This window comes from Melanotaenia boesemani, chromosome 10 (assembly GCF_017639745.1).
Source record: "Melanotaenia boesemani isolate fMelBoe1 chromosome 10, fMelBoe1.pri, whole genome shotgun sequence".
Classification (NCBI taxonomy): Eukaryota; Metazoa; Chordata; class Actinopteri; order Atheriniformes; family Melanotaeniidae; genus Melanotaenia; species Melanotaenia boesemani.
In genome coordinates, this window is record NC_055691.1 from 7,870,202 (window position 1) to 7,896,675 (window position 26,474).

Consider the following 26,474-nt stretch of genomic DNA (forward strand, 5'->3'; position numbering starts at 1 on the left):
TCATCAGCTAAATGACTTTTTAACACAAAACAACTGAGGTTCTCATTAGTTGTCAGTAATAATAATCAAAATGAAAAGAAATAAACTTTTGAAATATGTCAGTCTGTGAGGAATAAATGTCTACATTATACAAGTTTTACTTTTTGAATGGAATAACTTAAATAAATCAACTTTTTCACGATATTCTAATTATATGATGAGCACCCATATCACCTTAAGAATATATCAAGGGTAAAAGATCTGATGTCTCAGCAGGACCTGGAAAAACTAGTTCTGCTTTCCTCTTTAGTCGGCTTGATTATTGTAACAGTGTTTTTACAGGTCTACCTAAAAAATCAATTAGACAGCTGTAGCTTATTCAGAACTTAACTGCTCAAGTCCTCACTAAAACCAAGAAAGTGGACCACATCAGTCCAGCTCTGAGGTCTTTACACTGGCTGTCTGTTCGTCAGAGAATAGACTTTAAAGTTCTGCTGCTGGTCTATAAAGCTCTGAATTTAGAAGTCCAGATCTGCATCTAGTTCTGTTAAGCTTGAATTATTAAACGTGATCATGTTTAATACTGAATCTGAATGTGCTAAAGAAAAAGAAAGTTAATATTTTTGTAATTCCATTTATTTAAATATGCTACACTTATCAGTCTTTAAAGTCTTAATCCTAATAATTTTTCTTCCAAGATTTGATTTATTTATCGAAGACGACAGCAAGTCCATTGCTATATTTGTTTTCTTTCTTTTTTCCCAACAAATTCCCACCAAAACTTATTTATTATTGTTTGAATTGTTAATTGTTGTAATTAATACTTTGGTTGTAACTTATACTTCTTGCTGCTTATTAGCAAGAACTCCCTTGCAAAAGAAGTTTTTAATCTCAGTGGAACGTCCTGGTTAAATAAACGTTAAATAAAATAAAATAAATTAAAAATCATTACTCAAAATGTTGCTGATCAGTAGTATAGCTTATTGGTAAACGAATTGATGATCTGACTATTGAATCTGAACGTACATTTTTTTGTTTATTTCAACATCATTACTAGAACTAACAAATGATAAGTTTCGATCTAAATGTGCAAACTTTTACTTTCCGGACAGTCCCTGAATGCAGCAGCGGCAGCCTTTCATCAGACCCACCCCTCCCTCCCTCACTTTGCTCAGCGCGCGGCTGCCATTCAGGCACACGCTGCGTGGTTCTGCTGCCTGTTGAAGCATGGAGGAGTTGGCCAGAGAGAGCATCACTCTGCTGGCTTCAGCCTCAGCCAAGCCGCCGCTGGACGTCGGGCCCCGGCTGGGCTCCATGGGGGCCATTTTCATCATGCTGAAATCCGCTCTGGGCGCTGGGCTCCTCAACTTTCCCTGGGCCTTCGAGAGAGCCGGGGGCATCCGGAACGCGGTCACCGTGGAGCTGGTGAGCAGTCACCTATTTAAAGATTGTGAGAAGACATCTACGGAGCTTCTCTGCAAATACATCTCTAACTTCGTTTAAAAAGATTATTTTTTCTATTTGTTGATAAGGTCAGAGAAGACGCGTCTTCCCTCCTGCGAACTGGTCCTCAGAGATCAATTAAAGTGATTGAGATCTGTTCCAGCTGACAGGAGAGTCCTAGAATTCACTTTCTGCTTATCAGTCTGACTTCTTTCCAGTTTGTTTGTAACTGGGACCACATCACTTCAGCTATGGACATATTGGAATATTTTGTTAACTTCAGCCTCTTGAGTCTGACTGAGTCATTTTCCACTAGGTTTTCAGGCTTCATTCATATTCAGCTGTTCACTTTTGTTAAACCATTTTCATATGTTACTTTTAATCTTTTATTCTGGGGACAAAATAAGGACCAGAGATGCTTAAAATTTCATTCTATATATATGAAACGACACCAGTTCAAAAATATTCCACCGCACGTACTCGACCTAATGTTTTATTGTGTCCTTTTATAGAGGTCAATTATATGTATTATAATAAACTACTATAAAAAGGTGTAAAATATTGCTTCAAAGTAAAATTTCCTTCTCTTATTTCACTCAGCAGAAACCTTCCTCAGGAAAATGACCATTTGATGGAACATTCAGTCTTTCTGAAGTAGCTTAGAAGAGATTTTATTATTTATGGTATTTGGATAAATCTTTGCTGAAAATCATGGTTAAATGGTGTGATATTCGAGCAGTGCTGCTTTAAAACAGTTTCTGTATCCTTCCTACAGTGCAGAGAGAAAAATATTCAGAAATGCCGGCACCCTCTCATGGGCCTGGGCTCGTTTAAGATGAAATGAAGTTTAGTGGAAAACTTTCCCGTGGATTGACCAGAGCTTTAAATCTTGATGGTTATCTCGGCTGCTGTAACCTTCAGGCTAAAAAATCAGAAAAAAGAGAAGAGGAAGCATTCAGCTGATCAGTTCTCAAGATTTGTGATGGTTTGTATGTGCATTAGTGCACGTGGGAGGTGTAACTTGCGTATCTGTGACTGCTTTGTTTTTGCTGACTAATAGCCAGTAAACAGATTTTTGAACAACAGCAGTGCAGCCCTGTCACCACTAAACACATACAGAGCATTATGAAACCCAAAATCAGACAAGAACGGAAACTAAAGGTAAACCTTAAGAAGTTGGTCTCCTAGTGCCTACAGGTGTGTATGTAGGATAATAAAAAACTCCTGACACAACTTTTTTGTGTTAAACTCAAAATAAGAGCATATTATAAGATAAAGTTTACACAATTTGCAAATCAGTACATTCTGTTATAAACTTGTTGGCCACTTTATTAGGTCCACCTTGCTAGTACGCAGGATTTAGCTCCATATTGACATGACAGCATCACACAGTTGCTGCACATCCATGATGAGAATCTCCCGTTCCACCACATCCCAAAGCTGCTCTACTGGACTGAGATCTGGTGACTGTGGCGGCCGTTGGAGGCCAGTGAACTCATGTTCTAGAAAGCAGGTGGAGATGATCTGAGCTTTGTGACATGGTGCATTATCCTGCTGGAAGTAGCATCAGAAGATGCTACACTGTGGTCATAAAGGGATGGGCATGGTCAGCAACAACACTCAGGTAGACTGTGGTGATTAAACCAGGCCACGTTGGTACTAAGGGGCCCAAAGTGGGCCTAGAAAATATCCCCCACACCATTACACCAGCAGCAGCCTGAACTGTTGATCCAAGGCAGGATGCATCCATGTTTTCATGTTGTTTTCACCAAATTCTGAGCCTAGCATCTGAATGCGGAGCTGAAATGAAGACTCATCAGACCAGCAACATTTTTTTAACCAGTTTAACCTGGTGTTTCTCGATCCTGGTCCTTGGGAATCCCCTGTCTTGCTTGTTTTAGATGTTTCCAACTCCAGCACACCTGATTCAGATGAACTAAACTGCTCCATCAAGTTCTTTGCAAGCCTGCTGATGAACCATTCACTTCAGTGAAGTAAAACAGGAGAAGCACTGGTTTAACCTAAACCTAGAGATAGGTGGTTGTGTGTGAAAATCACAGTAGATCAGATCAGAGTCACTTACATCCACTTTCTTCCTCATTCTGATGCTTAGATTGAACTTCACCATGTCTACATGACTAGTTGAGTTACTGCTACGTGATTGGCTGGTTAGTTATTTTAATGTAAGACATCAGTCTTAAAGCTGGACTGATTTATTCTTTAACAAGAGGATGTAGACATAATATCCACACTGATGCATGTGAAGACATATCTCACTTGCTTTTTCATTTCTAGTTTAGTTTGTGATTTAGACTTAATGGAAGCTTTTGTAATCTGTGTTGAGTGAGGGGAAACACTCAGATAAAATAATGTCTTTCTGTCTTCATTTAGTCTGGTTTTCTTCACCTCAGATCTCCCTGGTGTTCCTGATCAGCGGCCTGATCATCCTGGGCTACTCTTCGTCCATCTGTGGTCAGTGCACCTACCAGGCGGTGGTGAAGGAGTTGTGCGGGCCGGCTATCGGCCAGCTGTGCGAGGTCTGCTTCATCTTCAACCTCTTTATGATCTCTGTGGCCTTTCTGGTCATTGTGGACGACCAGCTGGAAAAATGTGAGGTTAAAGGAGTGACTCTGTGAGGTTGTTCTCTTTAAAATGTTTTTTTTTTCTTCCAAAAATACTTTCCATGCCATGAAATAAAATGTCTTTAGATGAGCAGGTTTTAATCTCATGATGCATAAGTCATGTTAGACCGGTTTGGATCATCTTCAGGTTGTTTTGATGTTTGAATGCAGAATAATGTTTTTAGTTTATGTAATGACACATCAGTTTCTTATAGTTGGGAATTACATGTTTCCAGATAAACCTCATGGTGGAATTACTGCTTCTGTATTGCAGACATTAAACACACAATAAGCAATTGTTGAAACGACACATCAGCTTAACCCCAGATGTTCTGACTGATGGAGGAAATCTGATAAAGATGCATTTTCTACCTGAACTACTCAAACACACAAAATTATGTAGATGCTAAATGCAGCTTTTGTTGCTCTGAGGCATCAATATTAGATTTATTTGCACTGGTTTATTTAATAATTTTTCTCACACAACCATCTCTAGGGTTTACAGAGAATGGTCTGAAGAAGAGAAAATATCCAGTGAGCAGCAGCTGTCTGGACCAGAATGTCTGGTTGATGTCAGAGGAGAGTGGGCAGACTGGTTGGAGATGATAGAAAGACAACAGTAACCAAAATAAGCACTGGTTCCAACCAAGGTCTGCAGTCCAACCTTGAAGCAGATGGGCTACAGCAGCAGAAGACCACACCGAGTGCCTCCTGTCAGCTAAGAACAGGAAACTGAGGCCACAATTCACACAGACTCACCAACACTGGACAATAGAAGATGGAGAAACGTTGCTGGTCTGATGAGTCTCCATTTCAGCTCCACATTCAGATGCTAGGCTCAGAATTTGGTGGAAACATCATGAAAACATGGATCCATCCTGCCTTGGATCAACGCTTCAGCCTGCTGCTGGTGGTGTAATGGTGTGGGGGATATTTTCTTCTCTCACATTGGGCCCCTTAGTACCAACCTGACCTGGTTTAACCACCACAGCCTACCTGAGTATTGTTGGTGACCAGATCATCTCCACCTGCTTTCTAGAACATGAGTTCACTGGCGTCCAACGGCCGCCACAGTCACCAGATCTCAATCCAGTAGAGCAGCTTTGGGATGTGGTGGAATAGGAGATTCTCATCATGGATGTGCAGCAACTGTGTGATGCTGTCATGTTAATATGGAGCTAAATCTCTGAGGAATGTTTCCAACACCTTGTTCAATCTATCACACAAGGAATTAAGACAGTTCTGAAGGAAAGTGGGTCCAACCCGGTACTAGCAAGGTGGTCCTGATAAAGATAATGAATGTATATCTTCAGGAATCCATGCACAACAGATGTATTACAAGGTCACTGAGACCCTTTAGGTCAGAACAAACTGACGTGCATCATTATAGTGACCCCTTATTATCTTCAGGTGTGACCCTTCACATCACTCACAGCTGGCAGCTCAATGCTGCGTCACCCGGCAACACTCATTACCCAGCCAACCCATTTTCAAACCACTAGCTCTTATAAACATATTTCCTTCTTTTACAAAGTACATTCTGCCTCTTTGGAAACTCTTCTCTGATTGCTGTTTTGTAAGTGTTTAAAAAAACAAAATGAGACAGATTTAGTTTAGACAACAGTCTGAACTAATGTCTAAATATTACTGAAAACACTTTATTGGTAACACGATTTATACTGCAAGAGAATTAATTTTAGTTCAGGTTCAGCCTTTTTAACTGGAACAAATGCCTCCTGCTGTAAACTGGAACCTACATTTAAGGAATATTTGAGTAGATTCAGGTCAGGTGCACGCAGCTGCAGATCGCTTCCTGTCCGTGCAGATGGTCATATTTTAATGTGCATCATATGAAGCAGATCAGTTGACTGGAAATGTCGAGGATCGGGTCCACTGAGGAAACAGACGGGCCCCTTTCTCTCCATCATGAGCTGAACATTTGTCTCCCTCTTGTGGAATTGACAGACATGTCTAGGACTGCATCATTAAGCTACATCAGTATTGAACCATATTTGTCTTCAGCATTGATTTCTTTCTGTTTAATTAACAAAGTCAAGAAGTGAAGGACTTAAGAACTCTGGGAGTTCTGTTTTTCTTTCTGGAGCATCAGACACTTGGACACTGCCTTGGTTTTTACACAACATTTCTAGTTGCTAAAACACCTTTTATCAGTGTAGTTCCTCCTTTTAAGCTAAGTTAGTCCTCAGGCTCAGTTTGAGGTATTTCCTGTAACGTGATGGAGATTTCAGATGATTTTGTTTCTATTCCACGTCCTTCAGTTTGCTGAATGATCTGTTGTGTCCATCAGTGTGTGACTCCCTGTATGAGGTGTTGACCGGTTTGCCAAAGTCGGAGATGCCGTACCACTTCTACACAGACCAACGCTTCGCCCTCCTGCTGCTCTGCGTCTTCCTCATCCTGCCAATGTCCATCTCCAAAGAGATCAGCATTCAGAAATATATCAGGTTTGATGCTTCACTTTTATTTCTCTTTGTATGTTTTTTTTACCCCACTTCAGTTGATGGAAATAAGATAATTACTCAGTGAGTGCATCTGCAGCTCTGTGTAGACGGCAGACTCATGCGTCTTTAAATCTGCACACCTTGCAGATACATGCAGTCTGAGGCCAACAAGCAGTTGCAGGGTCCTGAATCAAACATCATGCAGCGTGAAGGGAACAGTGTGACAGATTGTTCTGGAAAGGTTTTCATATCACTTATAAACCTTGTGGGGAGGGGGCAGCTGATGCTTGAAACTAACAGTCTGCAAAAAACCTCCGTTTCCTTTGTGAAGGTCATAATGTTCCATTTTTGCTGAATGTGTTTTGGCAGCATTGATTCAGCTTCATGGTAATTTTCCTAGTTGGAGTTTTGCTGACTTTAGTGCACATCATCTTGAAAGTTGTCATCCTGCCATTTTTTGTTTACTTTGAGGATGATAACCTTGATTCCTGCTCTGCATGTGCTTTACTTATTCCAGTAAAGCTTTGAGGGGCTGACCTTTGTATGTTTCTGCTTGTTAAGGTGTCGCAGTCTGAAGCAGCTGTTTTGTCTCTGTCCTCTTGCAGTGTTCTGGGAACTCTGGCTGCAACCTACCTGACCGTTGCCATCATCATCAAGTACCACACCAGGCCGGCTGGTCTGGTTTACAACACCCCACTCTACTCCACTGGGTACGAATGTGTGTGTGAGGGGACAAATGATGGTATCCAGGACTCTGATTAATTAATTTATTCCACTGATATCAGCAGTTGGTTTTGGCTCCATCAAAAGTGTGCAGCAAGTTAGGAATGCTTCCTTTTCAGAGCTTCAGATGGTGGGTAAATATTTTTTTTCTGAACCAGGACTCATAATTCAGTCTTTTTGTTTTCTTTTCTGAGAGGAGCTCCGTAATACAAGCTCACCTCCATTAAAAAAATGACTTTAACCTTCTTGACGAGAGTTCCCTGGACAAGAAGCAGCATGAGATACGTGCAGTACAGAAGATCTTAACTCACCAATCTCAACATGTAGTATACCTAAATAACCAATAATAATAACCACTCTGCTAAAAGACTCTACCAAACATCGGCATCCAAACCAAACACAGTCCAAACCCCAAGAAATTATACAAGAATGCAAGAAAACCATGAGAACAGCACTGTCCACTTTAGAGCTTCTGCTAATTTCTTCACACAAACAAGGAGTCTAATGAAAGCAGAGACTGTGCTGGTTACAAAGATGTCTGTCTCATCACTGTGGGACAGAATGTCTGGAGTTAGCAGCCAGGATCAGAAATCATGTCTTACTTTTGCTGTTTTGTGGGGAAAAGTTTGATTCCAGCTCTAAAAACTTTGCTAATGTTTCTCCTATGACTCTGCCTTTGTTTGAAATGACTCATGAAGGTCCTGCTGGTTTCCATGGAGATGAAGGAGGTTTTATAGTGAAGGGTTTACTCTTCCTATCATAGACTATGTTGGGCTTCACTTCTTTCTGGATCCTTATGGTGTTTCTAAGGTGAATGTGGGGGCTATCCCTGGATCCTCCTGACTCTGACCATTGATAGAGGCGTCCATCATCATCATCGGCCGATGGCTTCCTGAGATATTTACCTGCGTAACACCTCTAATAAAACACCTGGAAACCTGCTCAGGTTTACTTTACCTTTTACTGTAGCAGAGTTCCTCATCAGACATTACTTTACCCATTGCTAGATGCTCCTCTGGTTTTCACTGAAAGTAATCTGGTTTTCTTTTAGGAGTAGATAACATTTACAGTTCCTACTGCGTTCCACGTGAATTTACTCTGACACATTAACACATATCTTGATTCGGACACTTTAATCAATCTCACATGTCTCAGCTTTTTTATTTTTTAGACCTAGATTATATTTATGGCCCTTATAGTTGGGAAGATATATTTCTTTTTGTGTCATTTTAGACAGGAGGCAGAGAAAATAGGCCCCATCAATAAGAGGTTAATGAGTTTTGGCCATGAATCAGTCAATGAATCTAGGACACACCATCCTCTCCTTGAACCCCTGTGCAGCTATTAGGACGTCCTGTCTGGATTATTAACAAATTTTTCTTTCTCCTGTCAGCTGTGTGTGTGACTGACTGATGCTCTCTATGGAGAAGTGTTTCTAAATGCCATGACATTATCAGCGGTGCCCTAATAACAGTTGTGATCTGCAGAAAATGACAGATGAAAATGTGTCTCTGTGTGTGTGTAGGATCAGTTCCTGGGCCTCCATGTTCAGCGTCATCCCGACCATCTGCTTCGGTTTCCAAGTGAGTGCAACATGTACATCCGATCATTTGGGACGAAGTTGAGATGTTTGCAGCATTGTGCTGCTGTAAGGCTGCAGGCCACTGGGAATGCAGCTGCGTGTGGGGGAGGAGTAGGTTTCTGCTTCAGCAGGGAAACTCTGTTAAACTACGACTGGCTGGAAATGCACATGTGGGACAAACATGATAAACAGACCCAGGGCTTCGGTATCTTTTCAGATTTCTGTCATTTTTGCATTAAAAACAATAAAAAGTTAATGTTTTGACAATTTCAGCAGTGAAAATGTTGAGCTGCACAAAACTCCTAAACATTTCATTTTAAGCTTTCAGACGAACACTGTTCTGGTGAAGAGGGAGGGCTGAGTCCACTGCAAACTATGGAAGCCCAAGGAGAGCATTTGCTGTCCATATAAAAGAGGGGGAAAAAAAAATTCAGATTTTCGTAAAGATGTTATCGCTTAATCGCCCAGCCCTAATTCAGCATCATCACATATCTGTGAGGGAGAAGAAAAACAGCATCCATTGTTTTCTGTCCACGCAGAGCCTTCGATATTTACATATTAGAGCAATACAACATCAATCTGCCTTCTTATGAAAGTGTTGGTGCATTTTTTTGTCAGAGATGTTGACGCTGTTAATAGAGACTGGAAACATGCCTGAATAGACCATGTCAAGATGTGCACCCTGGCCATAACGAGAAATGCGAATGCTGTATTTCGCCCGAAAAAAACGCATAACTGAAAAATTTACAGCTGACATCTACGAGCTGATTTACAGAGCCAACATAACAACATCTAGCTAATTTTACAAGCAGTTTTCCTACATCATTAGGGCTGCATGAGAAGTTAAGGCCAGCATCAGAATTAAACATGATTTGGGAAAATATTCCATGTACTGTCATGATTTTTTAAAAAGCTTTTGATCCAGTTAATTTTTATAGATTGATTAAAAGTAGTAAAAGTTAAAATGTTCAATCCCCCTTTAAAGTAATGGTAAGAACATCTTTTTTTTTAGGTTTGTTTCTCCGTACAAAGTTAAACAATAGTTGATCAAGCTGTGAACAGAGATACTTAAAGGGCTACATAAATAAGCAGCTCTAGACATTCCTCCTGCTTTGCTCAGTAAGACTGCCCTGTACGGCCAACCAGCAGTTACATTTCTTTCTCATTTTTTCAGTAGTTGGGAGGAAGTTATTCTTCATGATCTCTTTGGGATTTTTGGAAATGTGGATACCTAAATGTGTTGTGGAGTCTTTAACAGGAATGTTGCACATAGGTTGAGGTAATTTAAGTGTAAAATTTTAGGTTGTAAACCTGATGTTTCAGAGAACTTTGACAATGTGGATACATCACAGGGAATTTCACCTGCACCCTTTATAAAAATGGTGGGTGGTATCATCAGCCAGCTGTGATAAGTTCTTTACCAAAAACAATAAATCCTTTTAAAGGGCTGTGTGATGTAATATTATCTGTAATATTAGGTAGTTTCAAGTTTGAACAACTAGAAGGAAAATATGTGGGGTTGATGGGCAACATTGTCGTACACCTCTATTTAAATTTCAGGGAAGTGTCATAAAGCTGCTTCACTGAGCTGTTCAGTGTTTCAGTAGAAGGTTTGAATTGCTGTAGAGTACAAGCTTCCTAGATTGAAAAGAGGATATTTAACATAAACTCATGTCAGATAGTGTCAAAACCAGGAGTTAGATTTCTGTAATAAACTAAATCTAAGACTAAGCTGAAATTATTGGAGATGTGGCGTCCAGGCATGAAACCACTTTGAGATTCATGAATTATGTCATTCATCCCATCTTTCAAACGTTTGGCTACAATGGAAGCAAAATTTTGTAATCAATGCTTAATGAAGTAATTCCTCGCCAATTATCGATTACCAGGAGGTCTTTGTTGGGCTTTGGAGTGAAAGTGATAAGCCCTTGTTTCACAGAGTGAGGGAGTTGATGGCTTCAGTGTATACAGCAAGAAAAAAATCTGACCTTTCATTGGAAAAAAAAACCAATAAAATTCAGAAGTCAGACCATCATTTCCTGGTGCTTTATTCATTATAAGATGTTTTATACCCCCACTTTATTTCTTCATTTGAAAACTTAATTAAAAATGTCCCTAAAATCAACACTGACTGCTTTAACAGCTTTCTGGTTACAGTTCTCCTCCTTGTAAAGGTTAGCATAAAATTCTGATACATATTTAGAGATCAAATCATAATCATCAGTCACCTTCAATTTAGAGATTTTATTTCAATTATTCTTTTTTTCCATGTTGGAAACATAGTCAATGTTGTTTTTCGTCGTTTTCAGTCCAATTCAGTCTTTAGGGATAAAAGCTCCCTTGGCTCCACCCTCTCAGATATCATCCAGCTTTTGCTGAAGCTTGTTAATATGTGAGAAGTCATCATCATCATCATCCAACATATTTAATGTAAATCAGAAATAGTTTTTAATAACATTAGATTTTCTTTTTGGCTAAATCTTTGCTGTAGTGAATAGCAAATTTTCTGATTTCACATTTGAACAATTCCCAATTTTTTTCCCAAAGTCATTGGATGATTTTCCAGTATTTTTCAATAAGTCTTTCGGCAGACTTAGTAAACATATAATAATTATGAAAACGATTTTATTTAATTTTCCGCTTCAGAATAAACGTAGAAGAGTGTGTTTTCTTGGTAATTTCGGGCTTTCTTGGAAGAGTGTGTTTAAATGCAGTTTAAAGGTCAGCAGGCAGCTCTGGCTGTGCTCAGTGGGAACTGTGCAGAGCTCTTCATTTATAATAGCAGGGCAGAGTAGCCACTCAAAGATCATTCTGCCTGTTTAAAGCAGACCGGACTCGTGTCTAACTTCCCAAGTTGCCAAGGTAACCTTCCTGAAGGCTGCAGGCGGCTGGATCTAATAAAGGAAAAGCCAAGTGCAACAGGATTGATGCATGTCCTCTCACACAAACACACACTTCCCTCAGGGTGAGTAATTGCATTGCAAAGAGTTGAAAAGGGAGCTGATGAGATCTTGAGAGGAGGTGACGGTGGTAGAGGAGAGAGGAGATTTAAAACCAGTGATGGCAGCTGGGATCAAGCTGAGGACAAGAGTCTGTATCCTTAAAATCTGAGCCATTGTGATGCTCAGAGCAGACTTCAGTCCATCACTCTGGCAGATGGATCAGAGGTGACACCAGTTTGATGCTCATCCTGCTCAGCGAGCTCCTAAAAAGGAAAGAAAAGGATGAGAAAAATCCATTGTGAGGCTTTCGGTCTGATCTGCAGCTCCTCCGTGGTTTAATGTCTTTCTGTCAGGAGATGTGCTGTTTGTCTGGATGTGGGGAATGTTACTGTCAGCTTCATCCAGACAGAGAGTTTCTCATCTGTCTTCCAGTGTCACGAGGCGTCCATCGCCATCTACAGTAGCATGGAAAACCAGCGGCTGTCTCACTGGGTCTTCGTCTCTGTGGTGGCCATGATCATCTGCCTTGTCATTTACTCCCTCACAGGTCAGACCACTTTCTGCTCCACTTCCCCTCTGTCTGACCCTGATTACTACACATCTATTTAAAACTCAAATTTCATGTTGTGTTTTCTTAGGAAATAAAACCATCAGCTTCAGATGCACCAGTCATTGTTGAGGGTCAGATAACGTAACCCTTCTGTCTGTGTTGCAGGGGTTTACGGCTACCTGACTTTCGGGAAGGACTTGAAGGCGGACATTTTAATGTCATACAGCAGCAAAGACATCCTGATGCTCATCGCAAGGTTGCTGTTCGGGATTTCCATCATCACCATCTATCCCATCACTGTGCTGCTGGGAAGGTCTGCAACTCAACCTTCAGAGTTTTAAATACAGGGTGTGCAGAATTATTAGGCAAGTTGTATTTTTGAGGATTAATTTTATTATAGAACAACAACTATGTTTGCAATGAACACAAAAGACTCATAAATATAAAAGCTGAATATTTTTGGAAGTTGGAGTGGGGCTTTTTTAGTTTTAGTATCTTAGGAGGATATCTGTGTGTACAGGTGACTATTACTGTGCATAATTATTAGGCAACTTAACAAAAACCAAATATATACCCATTTCACTTATTTATTTTCACCAGGGAAACCAATATAACAACTGAAAATTTACAAATATACATTTCTGGCATTCAAAAACAAAACAAAAACAAATCAGTGACCAATATAACCACCTTTTCTTGCGAGGACACTCAAAAGTCTGCCATCCATAGATTCTGTCAGTGTCTTGATCTGTTCATGATCAACATTGCGTGCAGCAGCAACCACAGCCTCCCAGACTCTGTTCAGAGAGGTGTACTGTTTTCCCTCCCTGTAGATCTCACATTTGATGAGGGACCACAGGTTTCTTTATGGGGTTAAGATCAGGTGAACAAGGAGACCATGTCCTTATTTTTTCTTCTTTTAGACCTTTTCTGGCCAGCCACGCAGTGGAGTACTTGGATGCGTGTGATGGAGCATTGTCCTGCATGAAAATCATGTTTTTCTTGAACGATGCTGACTTCTTCCTGTACCACTGCTTGAAGAAGGTGTCTTCCAGAAACTGGCAGTAGGACTGGGAGTTGAGCTTGACTCCATCCTCAACCCGAAAAGGTCCCACAAGCTCATCTTTGATGAGACCAGCCCATACCAGTATCCCACCTCCACCTTGCTGGCGTCTGAGTCAGAGTGGAGCTCTCTGCCCTGTACTGATCCAGCCATGGGCCCATCCATCTGGCCCATCAAGACTCACTCTCATTTCATCAGTCCATAAAACCTTAGAAAAATCAGTCTTATGATATTTCTTGGCCCAGTCTTGACGTTTTATCTTGTGTGTCTTGTTCAGTGGTGGTCGTTTTTCAGCCTTCCTTACCTTGGCCATGTCCCTGAGTATTGCACACCTTGTGCTTCTTGGCACTCCAGTGATGTTGCAGCTCTGAAATATGGCAAAACTGGTGGCCAATGGCATCTTGGCAGCTTCACGCTTGATTTTCCTCAGTTCATAGGCAGTTATTTTGCGCCTTGTTTTTTCAACACGCTTCTTGCGACCCTGTTGACTATTTTGAATGAAACGCTTGATTGTTCGATGATCACGCCTCAAAAGCTTGGCAATTTTAAGAGTGCTGCATCCCTCTGCAAGACATCTCACTATTTTTGACATTTCAGAGTCTGTCAAATCTCTCTTCTGACCCATTTTGCCAAACGAATGGAAGTTGCCTAATAATTATGCACACCTGATATAGGGTGTTGATGTCATTAGACCACACCCCTTCTCATTACAGAGATGCACATCACCTGATATGCTTAATTGGTAGTAGGCTTTCAAGCCTGTACCGGTTGGAGTAGAACAACATGCATAAAGAGGATGATGTGATCAAAATACTCATTTGCCTAATAATTCTGCACACAGTGTATAAATGAATAAAAAAATAGATAAACATAAAGTTATTAATCTATTATTAATCTATGATAACTAGATATAGTTTAGAAAGGATTTAAGCTCTATTGTCCCAACTTTTTTAGAAAGTGTTGCACACCTGAGATGCAGAATCTGATTTAAATGAACAAATGAAGTTAATTAGAATCTTGGAAGAACTTGTGTTTATACTGACAGCAGTCAGAATCACAGCGTTTCGTTTCTTACATTATAGGGCGGCAGCCCATGAGCATTTAAACAATGTTTACGTTACAAAACACGCTTGTGTGCGATTTTCTGCATGCACACTGATTCTTTATTTAAAATTTTACACCACAGACTTCAGTAACGGCAAAATGTGCAACAACATTTTTAGGAACGCAAAATATGGCTTTTGCTGTTTTTCTCCTTCTCTTCTAACTCTGAGTTTTGCATAAAGCCTCCTCAGCACCTGCACCGTGACTGGCTGTGTGTACAAATAGCGAATAAAATCTCTTGATCTACTCGCCTGCTTCCTTCATCAGATCGGTGATCCAGGACCCTCTGCTGAGCTGGCAGCAGCGGCGCGTTGGCGTGGATCTGGCGGAGTTTGAAAGCCGCAGCCGCTACACGCTGACAGTCCTGTGGATAACGCTAACCCTGCTTATCGCTGTGTTTGTGCCTGACATCAGCAAGGTCATCAGCGTCATCGGAGGGATCAGTGCCTTTTTTATCTTCATCTTCCCAGGTGGATGCTCGTTCTTGGTGCGCATTAGGTGGGATGTTTCCTGTTTCCCCTTAAAGACCGTGTTTGTGTTTGTGCAGGACTCTGTTTGATGTTTGCCATGCAGTCTGAGCCGGTATCCTGGAAAACCAGGTGAGGAAACGCTTAAAGTGTCCATGTGTACATCTGTAGTGTGTCCAAGTCACAGGACAGAAATGATAAATATGGAAGTGAACTCCTTATTGTTGCAAGAATATTCACTATTTTACCATGTTATAATTTCAGTTTTTTTATTTGAGTAGTTATTTGTTGAAATTAAATGGCATTTTATTTATTTTCTGTAAGTAAATAGAATAAATAATTTTAATAAATGTGTTTTACCCAACATGATAAACCATGTTTCTTTTTCTTCTTTAATTATATACACTACCCACTATGTGAAAGTGTACAAACTTTTAACTGGTTCTGTATTTTTTTAATATTTGTATTGTAAAAACTTAACAGTAAGCCCAATTATTATTATTAATATTGATTATTTAAATAAATCAGATTTTTAAAATGTATTTAGTTTATTACTTTATATGTGTAAATAGAATAGAAAATTAAATTAAGTTGTTTTTTGCACTGTAAAAGCTGTTACAGTAACCCACCAGTACACATCTCTGAAAAAGTATTTTTTTTTCAGTCCACTCATCATAGAAGTGCAACCATGTGCAGCATATGTCTGACAACCCAGTCAGGTTTCATTAAAGTTTGATGCTTTGTTTGTTTATGCCTCATTAAAGGTCAGACGATGTCCAGACTTTCTGAGGTCCTCAAACCTGATTAGATTAAGGAATATTGTTCATGTTTTTACTGAATCTCAGGGATGCATGCTTCATTTGCATCACTTCTTCACTGCTCATATCGTCTCCTCTACAGAGTCATCCTCAGCATTTGGGGAGTAGTGACCCTGATCTGTGGAGCCTTTATCTTCGGCCAGAGCACCACCATCGCTGTCATGCAGCTCCTAGGAAAGATCTGACTTTCAACTCAGCAATCCAGACATTTTTAGTCAGAAAACTGTTACTTCTCCTCCTGAGAACCTGTGGTGAGTGAAGGCTTGTAAACAGTGAACAACATGAATAATGAAGCTTCAAAACGAGTCTTCCTCTACAGCCGACTGAAGTCATTTGAACTTCCTGCCTCCTTCAGTGTTGAGGTTACTTTGACTTTGGTAACTCATTCCAGAGTGATGAAGCTCTCTGAAGGCCTCTGGCTGGAATCCTCAGGTATTTTCTGCAGTTTGTTGCAGTTTGTCATCACTTTTATTTATGATTTACATACAGTCTGTCTGCAAGATGAAGAGCTCCAAACTGTTTGGATTTTTATTCCCTCATTTACACCCTTTACATGTTACCACTGGAATATGTGAAGAGGAATGCCTGCCTGGGAATATTTTCAGGATTATTTTCTGCAGGGGAGCCATTATACACTGAAGTTGTGTAAAAGTGTTTACGGGGGGGGGGGTTTCCACCTCGTTTCCACCGGTGGGTCTGGATGGTTAGGGTGCGGATATGTCTTGCAAACTGTAATTTCTTTGTGTTCCCACAGCCGACCATAACCTTACCTGAGACATGGGGTATCAGCCGGATAGCGACAGATGCCTCAGCTACGTAACAGCTCGAAGCCATCGCAGCGCAGCGCCTTCCTTAAAGTAGAACCAAAACACAACTCAGAAACAAAGAAGAATACCGGTCATCCAACAGTTTGTGTTGTTTCTTCTAGGGCTGGGCAATTATTCGATAAAATCGATAAATCGAATTTTCCATTTCTGGAGATTAATTTTTTTGAAAATCGGGATTTTTTTCCATAGTTACTTAGCAGCAGACTTAGCCCTCCCTCCACACCAGAACGGTGTTTGTCTGACAGATTTTCATTAAAGTGACCCTTCACTCACGCCTGGGATTTAGCTGTGCGTATAACTGCAGTGAGAAATGCTGCTCTCTATGAGATGCAGAAATCAACTTAACCCACAAACCCTAGTTGGGAGACAACCTTCATCAGGGGAATTATTTCTGCAGTGGATCCTGTATGATAAGGATCCAGATGGAAAGAGATCACGGATGCATTGTGTCGCATATTTCAATGTAAGATATGAAGTCGTTTATATGGTGGAAGAGCCATGACATTATATGCTTTATTTTTGCTAGCATTCATCTATATAAACAAATGAATTTTTTTAATAAGTTTATTTATGTTTTGTAAAAGAAAAGGAAAAAAAATCGATTAAAATCGGAAATCGGATTTGGTTATAAAAAATCGGAGATTTTATTTTTAGGCCATATCGCCCAGCCCTAGTTTCTTCTTGGCGGTGCTTCGTAACAGCATTTTAAACTGAGATTTAATCAGCAAAAAGGAAACATGTTGCTCTAAACAAGGAGCCATTCCTGCTTTGTTTTTATGCCAGGTCGCATGGGAAGTGACTTTTTTTTCAACCAATCAACGGATTGCAGTGTGTCAAGCTCCACCCTTTTGGGCCGGATCATAGATTGATACCCCAACGGAAAGGTCCCAAAAAAGTAGGCCGGGCCAGGTCGGATAATAGGGTACCCTTCCCGGTTTTAGCATGTGGAACCACAAACAAAATGTGTCCTGACCACACCGACCTGTTGGTGGAAACAGGGCTTTAGATGTTTCTCAAGACCCATTTATGCGCCATTACGTATGTAAATAAATTGGGCAACTGCCCAACACACTCTCACAGCCTTTCTTCAAATGCCGTCTCTACAGTTGTTCTGTCTTTTTTTACTTCCTGTTTCTCTTCTTCTTCTCTGGTTTGCGCCTTTAGCTGATTTCATGTCATATACTGCTCAACACTGCCGCGGTGGTTTCCGGTGGTATTGCTCTGTTTGTTGCGTCAAGTGACAGATCCACAAGGCTTCCACAAAACAGATCAAATACTCGTGTAAATGACGCAGGAGACGGGTGAAAGTGTCCAACTGTCTGCGTAGCCATCTTCTGCGTTGAGCATAAGTGGGCCTTAAGGGGGAGAAGGAGCCTTAGATGTTTCTCTGTGTACAAATGGTCTGTTTTTGATGTTCAAAAGAAAAAAATCTGCATAAGTGATTATTATCATGTTAATGAAACGATAATGAATTAAAACCATTTTTTATAGAACTGTTTTTGTCAAACATGCTTCTGTTTGAGCAGGAAAGTGCTTACATGAATTTTTCCTCGACTTTGAGGAAGGAATGATTCCAGCATGTTGCTTTTAAACTCTATAAAGGTTCATCATGCAATATTTTAAAATTTATTACAGCAACAAAAACTGTCTGATTCCTCATGATCCTTCTCGTCAGTTTTGTGGCAGCAGGTCCGGTTGTGTTTGGATGTTTAAGCACATTTTAATTTTCTTTTTAAGTTTGCCATTTCAAACTAAAATGTCTCCTTAGCTAAGAGACCAGAGGTTGGATGGATGTAAAGATTTAGCATGGAATTTCCTAAAATTCATCCTTAGTTGAGGAAACTGTTTAATCAGCCCTGTGCCTTTTTTGGGCCTCTGCTGGAAAAATTACTCACAATAAAATGAGTATATTTCTTTAACCACAAGGTCTATTTGCATACTTTTGCCGATTGCTGGCAGCTGCGGCTCGTTGCTGCAGTTGATTTCCTGTGTGGAGGCTCTGTCTGGAGTGGCTGGGGCCGCACACCTCCTCCCCCCCCCGATTGGCTTCACTATGGACCAATCAGGCTGCAGCTTGTGACAGACTGAAAAGGCTGCAGCCGAAGCCAGTCGGGGAGGGGGAGAGCCGGAATGGCTCAGGCCGCTTTCCCTCTCACGCTGTGCACTGGGTGTGTGTCGTGGTAATCACCTTAGTGTGTTGTGGTGTTTAAGTTCAGTTGTGATTAGTTCTGTGTTGGGGTAGATTAGAGTGTTTTTGTTTGTGACGATGGTCACATTAGTTTATGGATCTGCTGCTTTTATTTGGTTTTAGGTTTCACCCCGAGTTGCAGTTATGTTGTGGGTTGCACTCGGTGGATTTCTGGGCTATGTTTGGTGTGTTTCTTTCAGCAGGTCCGCTAACCCCAGCACTTGTTTATTTTGTGTATCTTCTGTTACAGGTTTTCACTCACCGTTCACGGGTTTTAATAAAATGTGCTTATTTTTAATTAACCATCTGTCCTCAACGTTATTTTTTGTTGCACCCAACCATACCCCTTATTTTGGGTCGTAACAAATAGTAAAGGGAGATTTGTTAAGATGTGTAAATATCAGTGAAGAATAAATAAAGATGGCACATAGCACAAATGAAACAAGATTCCAGATTACCTAAAATAAAAAAATAAACAAAAACTTTCAGGATGGTTTGAGATGATGCAGCTGTAGCTCTAAACCTCTACTGGCTCACAGGACAATATGTGAACATTTTCTCTGAAAAGGCCAACTCTGATGAAGTGGAGCAGAACAATCTGGAAGATGGCTGCTGTGGTGCAGACAGTATGTGTGTTTACCAAAAAATGATCAGTGTCAGTTTAAAGAAACAATTTTATTCTTATGATTTCAAAGTAGACTGATAAAAGTTTATTCTTTCTGTTAATGAACTGATCCTCATGTTGTACGAACACTTCAGTCGTTACATGCTGTAGGAAAGCAGTGAGCTACCACTGCCCCCTCCACAGTGTTTGACAGTAATGAGCTAGACACACGGTGTTGCTCCTCCATTCGTTTCCTTGCGTAATGAGAAGAAAATTGCTGCCTTCCTCCAGCCAAGCGACAGGCGACATGCGACATTCGTGCATGTGAAAAGTTGCACTCGTTCACATAAGAATGGTACACACATAAGGATTATCGAGCTGTTTTTGTCCTGATTTTGCCTCTTCCCAACCAAGGACAGCAAACGCCCAAATATCTTGAGTTTTATAAGATTTTCCTGTACAATTATAATTTGGTCCGAGGTGTGTTACGAGCAGATTTGTCCCGATAATCCGCTCCAAAACGGGTCATAGCCAAGAGTCAGATATATTAAACATGTTCAATATTTACGGCCCGATATCTTCATATGTGTGAGGAATGCCGACGACTCATGAATTGTGACTGTGTGGATGGTGACGTGGTACAGAGTGTAGCCAATCAGAGAGCGAGCTGGCTGGGGAACAAGGAAGTAAATAAAATCTGTGTTCATGCCGTCTTCAGTCTGTTTTTTTCAGTTCTGGCTGTTCACGTATTTGCATACAATCGTGTCGGGCGAGAGATCACTATCTAACGGTTTCTTTTAAAACCTTCAACGGTCCCCGCAGCGAGTATCCAAATATAAGTTCTGCTGGACTGTATCCAAGTGACTCTTGAGGTGCTTCTCTCGCAGCAAAAACCACAAAAGGGATGCCTTCATCCCAGTTTCTGGTGTTCTCTAAACAATACTTTCTTAACATCGATTTAATTGTCTGATGCCATCTTTCCAGTGCGCCTTGGCTTTCTGGATGATAAGCTGTGCTGGTAACGTGTTTAATCTGCAGGTCTGTTAAGACCTGTTTAAAACAGCCTCGAGGTAAAGTTGCTACCCTGATCGGTCTGCACTAGTCTTGGCAACCCAAAGGTGGAAAAGAATTTCAATAAAGCGTTGGTTACCACTTTGGCAGTTATCCGGCGCAAAGGTATGGCTTCCGGATATCTGGTGGTAGCACACATCAACGTTAGCAGAAAACAGTTAACAGTTTTATACACAAAACAAAAATCTCCCGGACGAGCCCCCACTTTGTTACGACCCCTTTTTGAACCAGGGGTGATCGGGTCGTCAACAAAACAAACAGGACGAAATATAAAATAATAACAATTATTTATTTACAAACAACAAACGGGTTCAACATAAATCAGGGCATCTAAGGCCATCAATTGCAACAAAAGAAACGTAATTAACTCAAGGTGTCCTCAATCGAGGTAAACAATAAACCAATTAATAAACACAAACTCAAAAAGATTCCTATAAACCAAAATACTGCTCTAACAATTGTTCAAACTGGAGCTATGTTTAATCTATAATTAATATACCGTTAATTCAACAACAAAAGATGTCTGCTAAACCAAAATACACAAAGTAAAGAGAGAACGAGCGCAGAATCACAATCAAATCAATTACTCAAATGTCTTAACTAAAGGGAAGAAGAATGCTCTTACAAACCGCTATGGATCAATCAACCAACCACTACTACTGCAAGTCCCAAACTGGCGAACTGTGGGCCTGAAGGAACACAGCTGCCCTGATCACCGTCACCGCCTCCCTTTTAAGGACCGGTACTCCCGCTGGTTGGTCGCCGAGGAGGAAGCAGTGTGGCGGCGCTGTCCTGTAAGATGAATGGGGCGGGGCTCCCCTGAGCAGGTGGAACCGAGGACATCCAATCACCGTACAGGAGGGAACGAAGGAGGTCTCGCAGGCCAGGAGCAGGATTGCAGGATATGCAGCAGACATTCACATACACGTCCAGGCCAGAGGCCAGGGAACGTGACACTGGCTTTTTCTGTTAACAATAGTCCCAAGACCACCATCATTCCCTTGTCCTGTATATCCTCTTCCATGCTGTGTTGTGTTTTCCGGTTGTTACTATGTTTCTTCTTCGTTTTTTTGCCGGTTGTTGCTATGGCTCTTCTTCTACGTTCTTGTTAGATGACACTTGGTCACAGAGATGTCTGGCTCGGAGGACTAGATTGTAGATCAGTTGTGTGTGTGTTGTTCTGTGACGAGATTATCAGAGCACACAGTATGATCAAAACTGTTTAATGCCTGATTTTTGTCTTCCCGTGTGAGGTCTTGACGAGATAAAAAATCGCATAAAATTAAAAAAAAATCCTTATGTGTATACCAGGCTGTAGATGTGCACATGGGGGCTTGTGATGCGACACAACAAAATAGAAAAATGATAAATTTTTGTTGCCAAAACATGGCACTACAACCAACCAGTGAGGGGCTTCATGGACTGACCAGTGAGGGCAGGCTAGACAATGCAGTCTGCAAACACTTTCAACATGGAGGAACAGATCATTTTAGCTGCGTCTGACTTTCCCAACTTTACAATACATCACGCAAAGATTACAGAGATGTAAATAAAAAGACAACGTGTGGCGCCAGGGTGAATTTGTCCCAATGTAGGTCCTGGATTTTTCCGGATCAGCTTTGAGGTCCGCCATCAAATGATATTCACAATGCTGTTTCCTTGTTTGTAAAATGTAATGAACCCAGGGTTGTCTTTCTCTTTTGTACAATAGAGTCAACAGCAAGATTTCTGTCAATTTGAGCAAAATCTTCTGACTCTTCATCCTTCATGACTTGTCTGTCTCGGACTACTTTGAAAATATCAAAATTCCCTCCAATATCATAACCAATGACATTTCTTGGAGAAAAGTGATCTGAGAGCGCGATGTGCGACGCTGGCGCTGCTGCTGTTTATTGTGTCCAGTGTGTTGGGTTTCACCCGGATGACGATGAGTTTCGCCTGTCGCTGTGGTTGGTCGCCTCCCGTGTGTCGAGCCTATGAGACTGATTGACTCTTGGACTGATATTAAAAGCTGAGTGGAGCAACATTACCTGAACTGAACTGACTGAAAGTTCAGAGCTGTGAACAGTAGTTCTGACTGTAGCCAGTTGGAAACATTACATACTGTGAGCAGGTCCATCCTATAATGCAGAAATGTAGTTAAAAAGCAGCAATCAGTCAGATAGATTACTGCTGGATCCCATTCAATGATCCAGTTCCCTCTTTAAATAAGCCTCATTTCCAGAAAGGTTGGTAAATTTTCCAAAAGCCCACAGAAACTCTCTTTGGTGTTGACGACAATATAAAAAACAAAAAATTGGATTCAGAGGTCGGGGTAGATGAGTAGCGGTGCAGTAATCCTCCAAATTGTGGTCAGGAGAAAGCTCCAGTATTGTCATCATCCAGTGATTCACCACCTTATCTCACAAGGTGAGTGTTTTATTTATTGATGCTCAACAGACATTTGTTCAGTTTGACTTCCTCCTTATACCCAGGTGCTTTCAGCATCTTTTCAGAAACTGTGCACTGCGACCTTGCATATAACTGTTAAGCTCAGTAAAAATGTTATTAAGATCTGCAGGTTTGGAGACCCAGATGTGGTCGCTGTGCAGCAGCTTTGTGAGCTTCTGGAGAAGTGAAACTTTCCAGATAGACATGAGTAATTCCAGCCCACATGGCAACCCTATTCCATGTGAAAGCCATCGAAGTGGTTCAGGGGCTCAAGCACTCTTCATGACTATACTGATACCCTTCACCTTCACCTAAGGTGGAGGATATCTTTCTTGTGCTCATATATATTTTTTTTTTCTTTTTGGTTGAGTTATAAAACTTTGTATTTGTAGTTGGTCTGTAGTCTGTAGTTGGCTGTTGTGGATCCGAGCTGCAGGGTTTTAACAGGGATAACTGGATCTGACTGAATAAGATTTCTGAGAAGTAAATAATCTTGTCTTTTCTTTAAATTAATTTGTCTTGTTAATTTATTTTGTAAAGGTATCTTCTTTTCTGACAACACTGGTGTGTCCTGTGTTTTGGATCTTAGACAGCTGGTAACTGAATAAGCTCTCCAGCCAGTATGCAGCATGTGGTCTTGTAAGGCACATACTGGTACATATACCAGCACGTTTCACCTATAAAAGCTGCTTATGAGGAGGGTCATCATTTTTTGGGTGAATACACCATCAATATGTTAAATACAAAGGCATTTTCATTCCAAATGTTTTCTTTTTTTCTGTTAATTTGGTCCGTATTTAACCTTAAGACGGATTTTATAAAGTTAGTGAAAATAAAAAATGTTCCTGATAAAGATAACCTGAATTCTACACATAATTATTTCTGTAGAACAAATGCTTCAAAACTTAAATTCTTTTTCATGTAGGGGTTCAGAAAAAAAACGATTTTATTTTGATGCTAGCATCATCGGCTGGTTTGTTGCAGGTTATGTTTGACTAACATGCCCGAGCGCAGTTCAGTATGAACTGATGCTCTGTATCAGGTGAAGAACATTGTGTTTGGAGGAAAAATTCAGACAATTGATGTCTGGAGTGGGAATCTTTGCAACTGCTGGATAAAACCTGGAGGCTTAACTTAAGGGCTTCTATTATATTCCTCCTAGTAATGGAACAAGCTTCATCTAAAAGATGTAGCAAAAATAAATGGTCTGAATCCATCAATGGAAAAGTACCACCTGACTTTTTATAGTCCCAACTGGTTGTACAGATGATTTTTGTGCAGGCTGAAGAGAACGGTATGACTCAGAGTTCAGAAGCCAGAATCAGAACCACTCTGGATAATTAGAAAAGAAAAACTGCACCGTTTTCAGTTTCATAGATTTATTTAATTGCATCACTCTACATCATCTAGAATTTCAACAAGATATTCTTTTAAGACCAAATATAATACTTGCATCCCTGCAATAAGTCTCTACACTTGGAGAAAGCAGTTTTACTGAAACATACATTAAGAATTAATATTTCATTAAACATTGCCATAAAAGTGAGTGTTCATTCTTGTATACTATTTTTTTCTAGTTATATATATCTATCTATATATATATATAGATAGATATATATAATATTTCATATAATAGATTTTCATCTCTGTCTCCTTTAGAGGAATATTAGAAAAGAAAGAAGGTAAGAAACGCACAAAACCTATTGTAGAGTAGCATGGCCTAATACTACAGCAAAGAAGTTACTGGACATTCAGTTGACATGCACTCATTTGAAGGATAGAAAAGAACACAGCCATAGAAAGGAAGAGTTATGGCCTTGATGTTGGTCTGTTTGGCAAATTCCTGATTGGCTTTTGTATCAACTCACTTTCAATCCATTAGCTTCCCTACGGTTACAGACACAGACGTTCCCTGCAGCAGGCCTGATCAGCTCGCTGCGAGTCCTCAGTTGCTCTGGGAAACATTCAGTCCGGACTGCTGTCAGATACTTTAATGGCATAACTCTTTCGTTATATGACAAATCACAGGTTGCACTGAGGAGCAGGAGGATAGAAAAAGAACACAGTCTGAGGGACATTCAGGAATGTATCAACAGGTAACAGCATTAGCATTTCTGACAGTTCAGTCATTATCTACCTCATACACGACCCAACTGGGTACAATGAATGGAGAACCCTCGATTAGAGCACGTGGGCTGCACACAGCTGGACACTGTAAAGCTATGGCTGTCAGTACGCAACAGGTAAACACTCATCCATGCAGTATGGCGTCAGGCTTTCATTGACACGACAGCAGCTCCAGGTTGAATGCAGACACAAAGTTAAAGGTGCCTTGTGGAGGTTTTTCCTGGAAACATTCAGGATTGTGTGTTGTGCAGATGTGAGATGTCGCTGTTTTATCAGAGGCTAAAGCTGCTGTAAATGTGACAGAGCGTTCTACCTGAAAATGTTGGAGCTGTACAGACCTGACTGACATCTGATCATAGAGCAAGTCAGCGTTAAGTAAGCTAACAAAGAAAGAACATGGTTAGGTTAAAGGACTGGACTGAAATTAAGTGGAAAAAAGCAGAAAATGACCAAAGAAAAACAACAAAAAAAAAAGACCTTTAGAAACCTGGAGAACTGTTCAAATCCACTTTAAAAGATGAAAAATGTGACTGCTTGAGAGCAAAATATGAAGAAATGAGGCCTGGATTAATAGTTTTTGTTTTTTTTTACAGTAATGCATAAGAAATTTTTCTGTATCTTGAATGTATGAACTGAGTTTGGTGACAATAAACTCATGAATATTTGCTTTCTCACTGCTGCTTGAAAAGCTTAAATATGGGGCCTTTTGTCTCCAAAAAGAAGCAGAAAAAAAAAGAAAGAAAATGATTTGAATTTTGTTGACACAACTCAGTATAATCTCCCTCTAAAAGCATGAGCTTGGATAGCTATTGATATAATTATATCACGAAGAACTGGGAGAACATAAAAACACCTAAACTAAATCTTTCTCTGGATTTCTACATTCTTGACACTTTTTTTCTTCTCCTTAATGCACCTCCAACACACTCAGATGGAGCTGCATGCCAGTCGTACAAGCCTACTGTCAGATGTAATTGTGTCATCGGTGTGGTAATATCCACATCTTACAGTCCTGCTCTGCTCGGTGCAGCCTGGAGCTCTAAAAGAAGGCAATGGCGCTGGATCCACATCGGTACGAGTGTTTCTGGATCCCCGCTCTCTACCAAAGCACAGATGAGGTGAGGTGGATGGAAAGTACCGCGATATAAAGAAAGAGTGACTGAACGAGTCTTTAACCAGTTAAACAATAATAACTACCAATTTCTAAATACACTCATCGTATATGGAATCCTTAAGTCACAATATTAACTTTTTACATTGTGCTTTTTGAGTCTGATTGTTTTACAGTGGTGTTTTCATGTTGTGGAGGGGGGTTATTCCTGGTCTCAAGATGCACTGATTTGATCCACTGCAGAGGTTTCAGTCTTGTTAGGATTGCATGTTTGGTCAGTTTTTAACTCTGCACAGGAGGAAAGTTTGTGAAGTTTTCTCTTGTTTTAGAAGGGAATTAACTTCTGTTGAAACACCAGAATA

General features: G+C 40.5%; 1 protein-coding gene across 3 annotated transcripts; it reads left to right on the forward strand.

The window, feature by feature from the left end:
- The first annotated feature begins 1,165 nt into the window (after positions 1-1,165).
- Positions 1,166-16,673, forward strand: slc38a8a (solute carrier family 38 member 8a). 3 transcript variants are annotated; one of them, XR_006011877.1, is made up of 11 exons: positions 1,166-1,404; positions 3,834-4,032; positions 6,352-6,508; positions 7,111-7,215; positions 8,754-8,811; positions 12,185-12,299; positions 12,468-12,615; positions 14,737-14,939; positions 15,017-15,068; positions 15,837-16,186; positions 16,509-16,673. XR_006011877.1 is itself a non-coding variant. In XM_041997353.1 (10 exons), the coding sequence occupies exons 1-10, from the start codon at positions 1,207-1,209 to the stop codon at positions 15,937-15,939; spliced, it is 1,338 nt and encodes a 445-aa protein (XP_041853287.1). In that variant the 5' UTR covers positions 1,166-1,206; the 3' UTR covers positions 15,940-16,673. The 3 variants fall into 3 exon arrangements, 1 of the variants encoding a protein (XP_041853287.1); XR_006011878.1 differs by having other exon boundaries at positions 15,837-16,005; XM_041997353.1 differs by having other exon boundaries at positions 15,837-16,673.
- Positions 16,674-26,474: the final 9,801 nt, after the last annotated feature.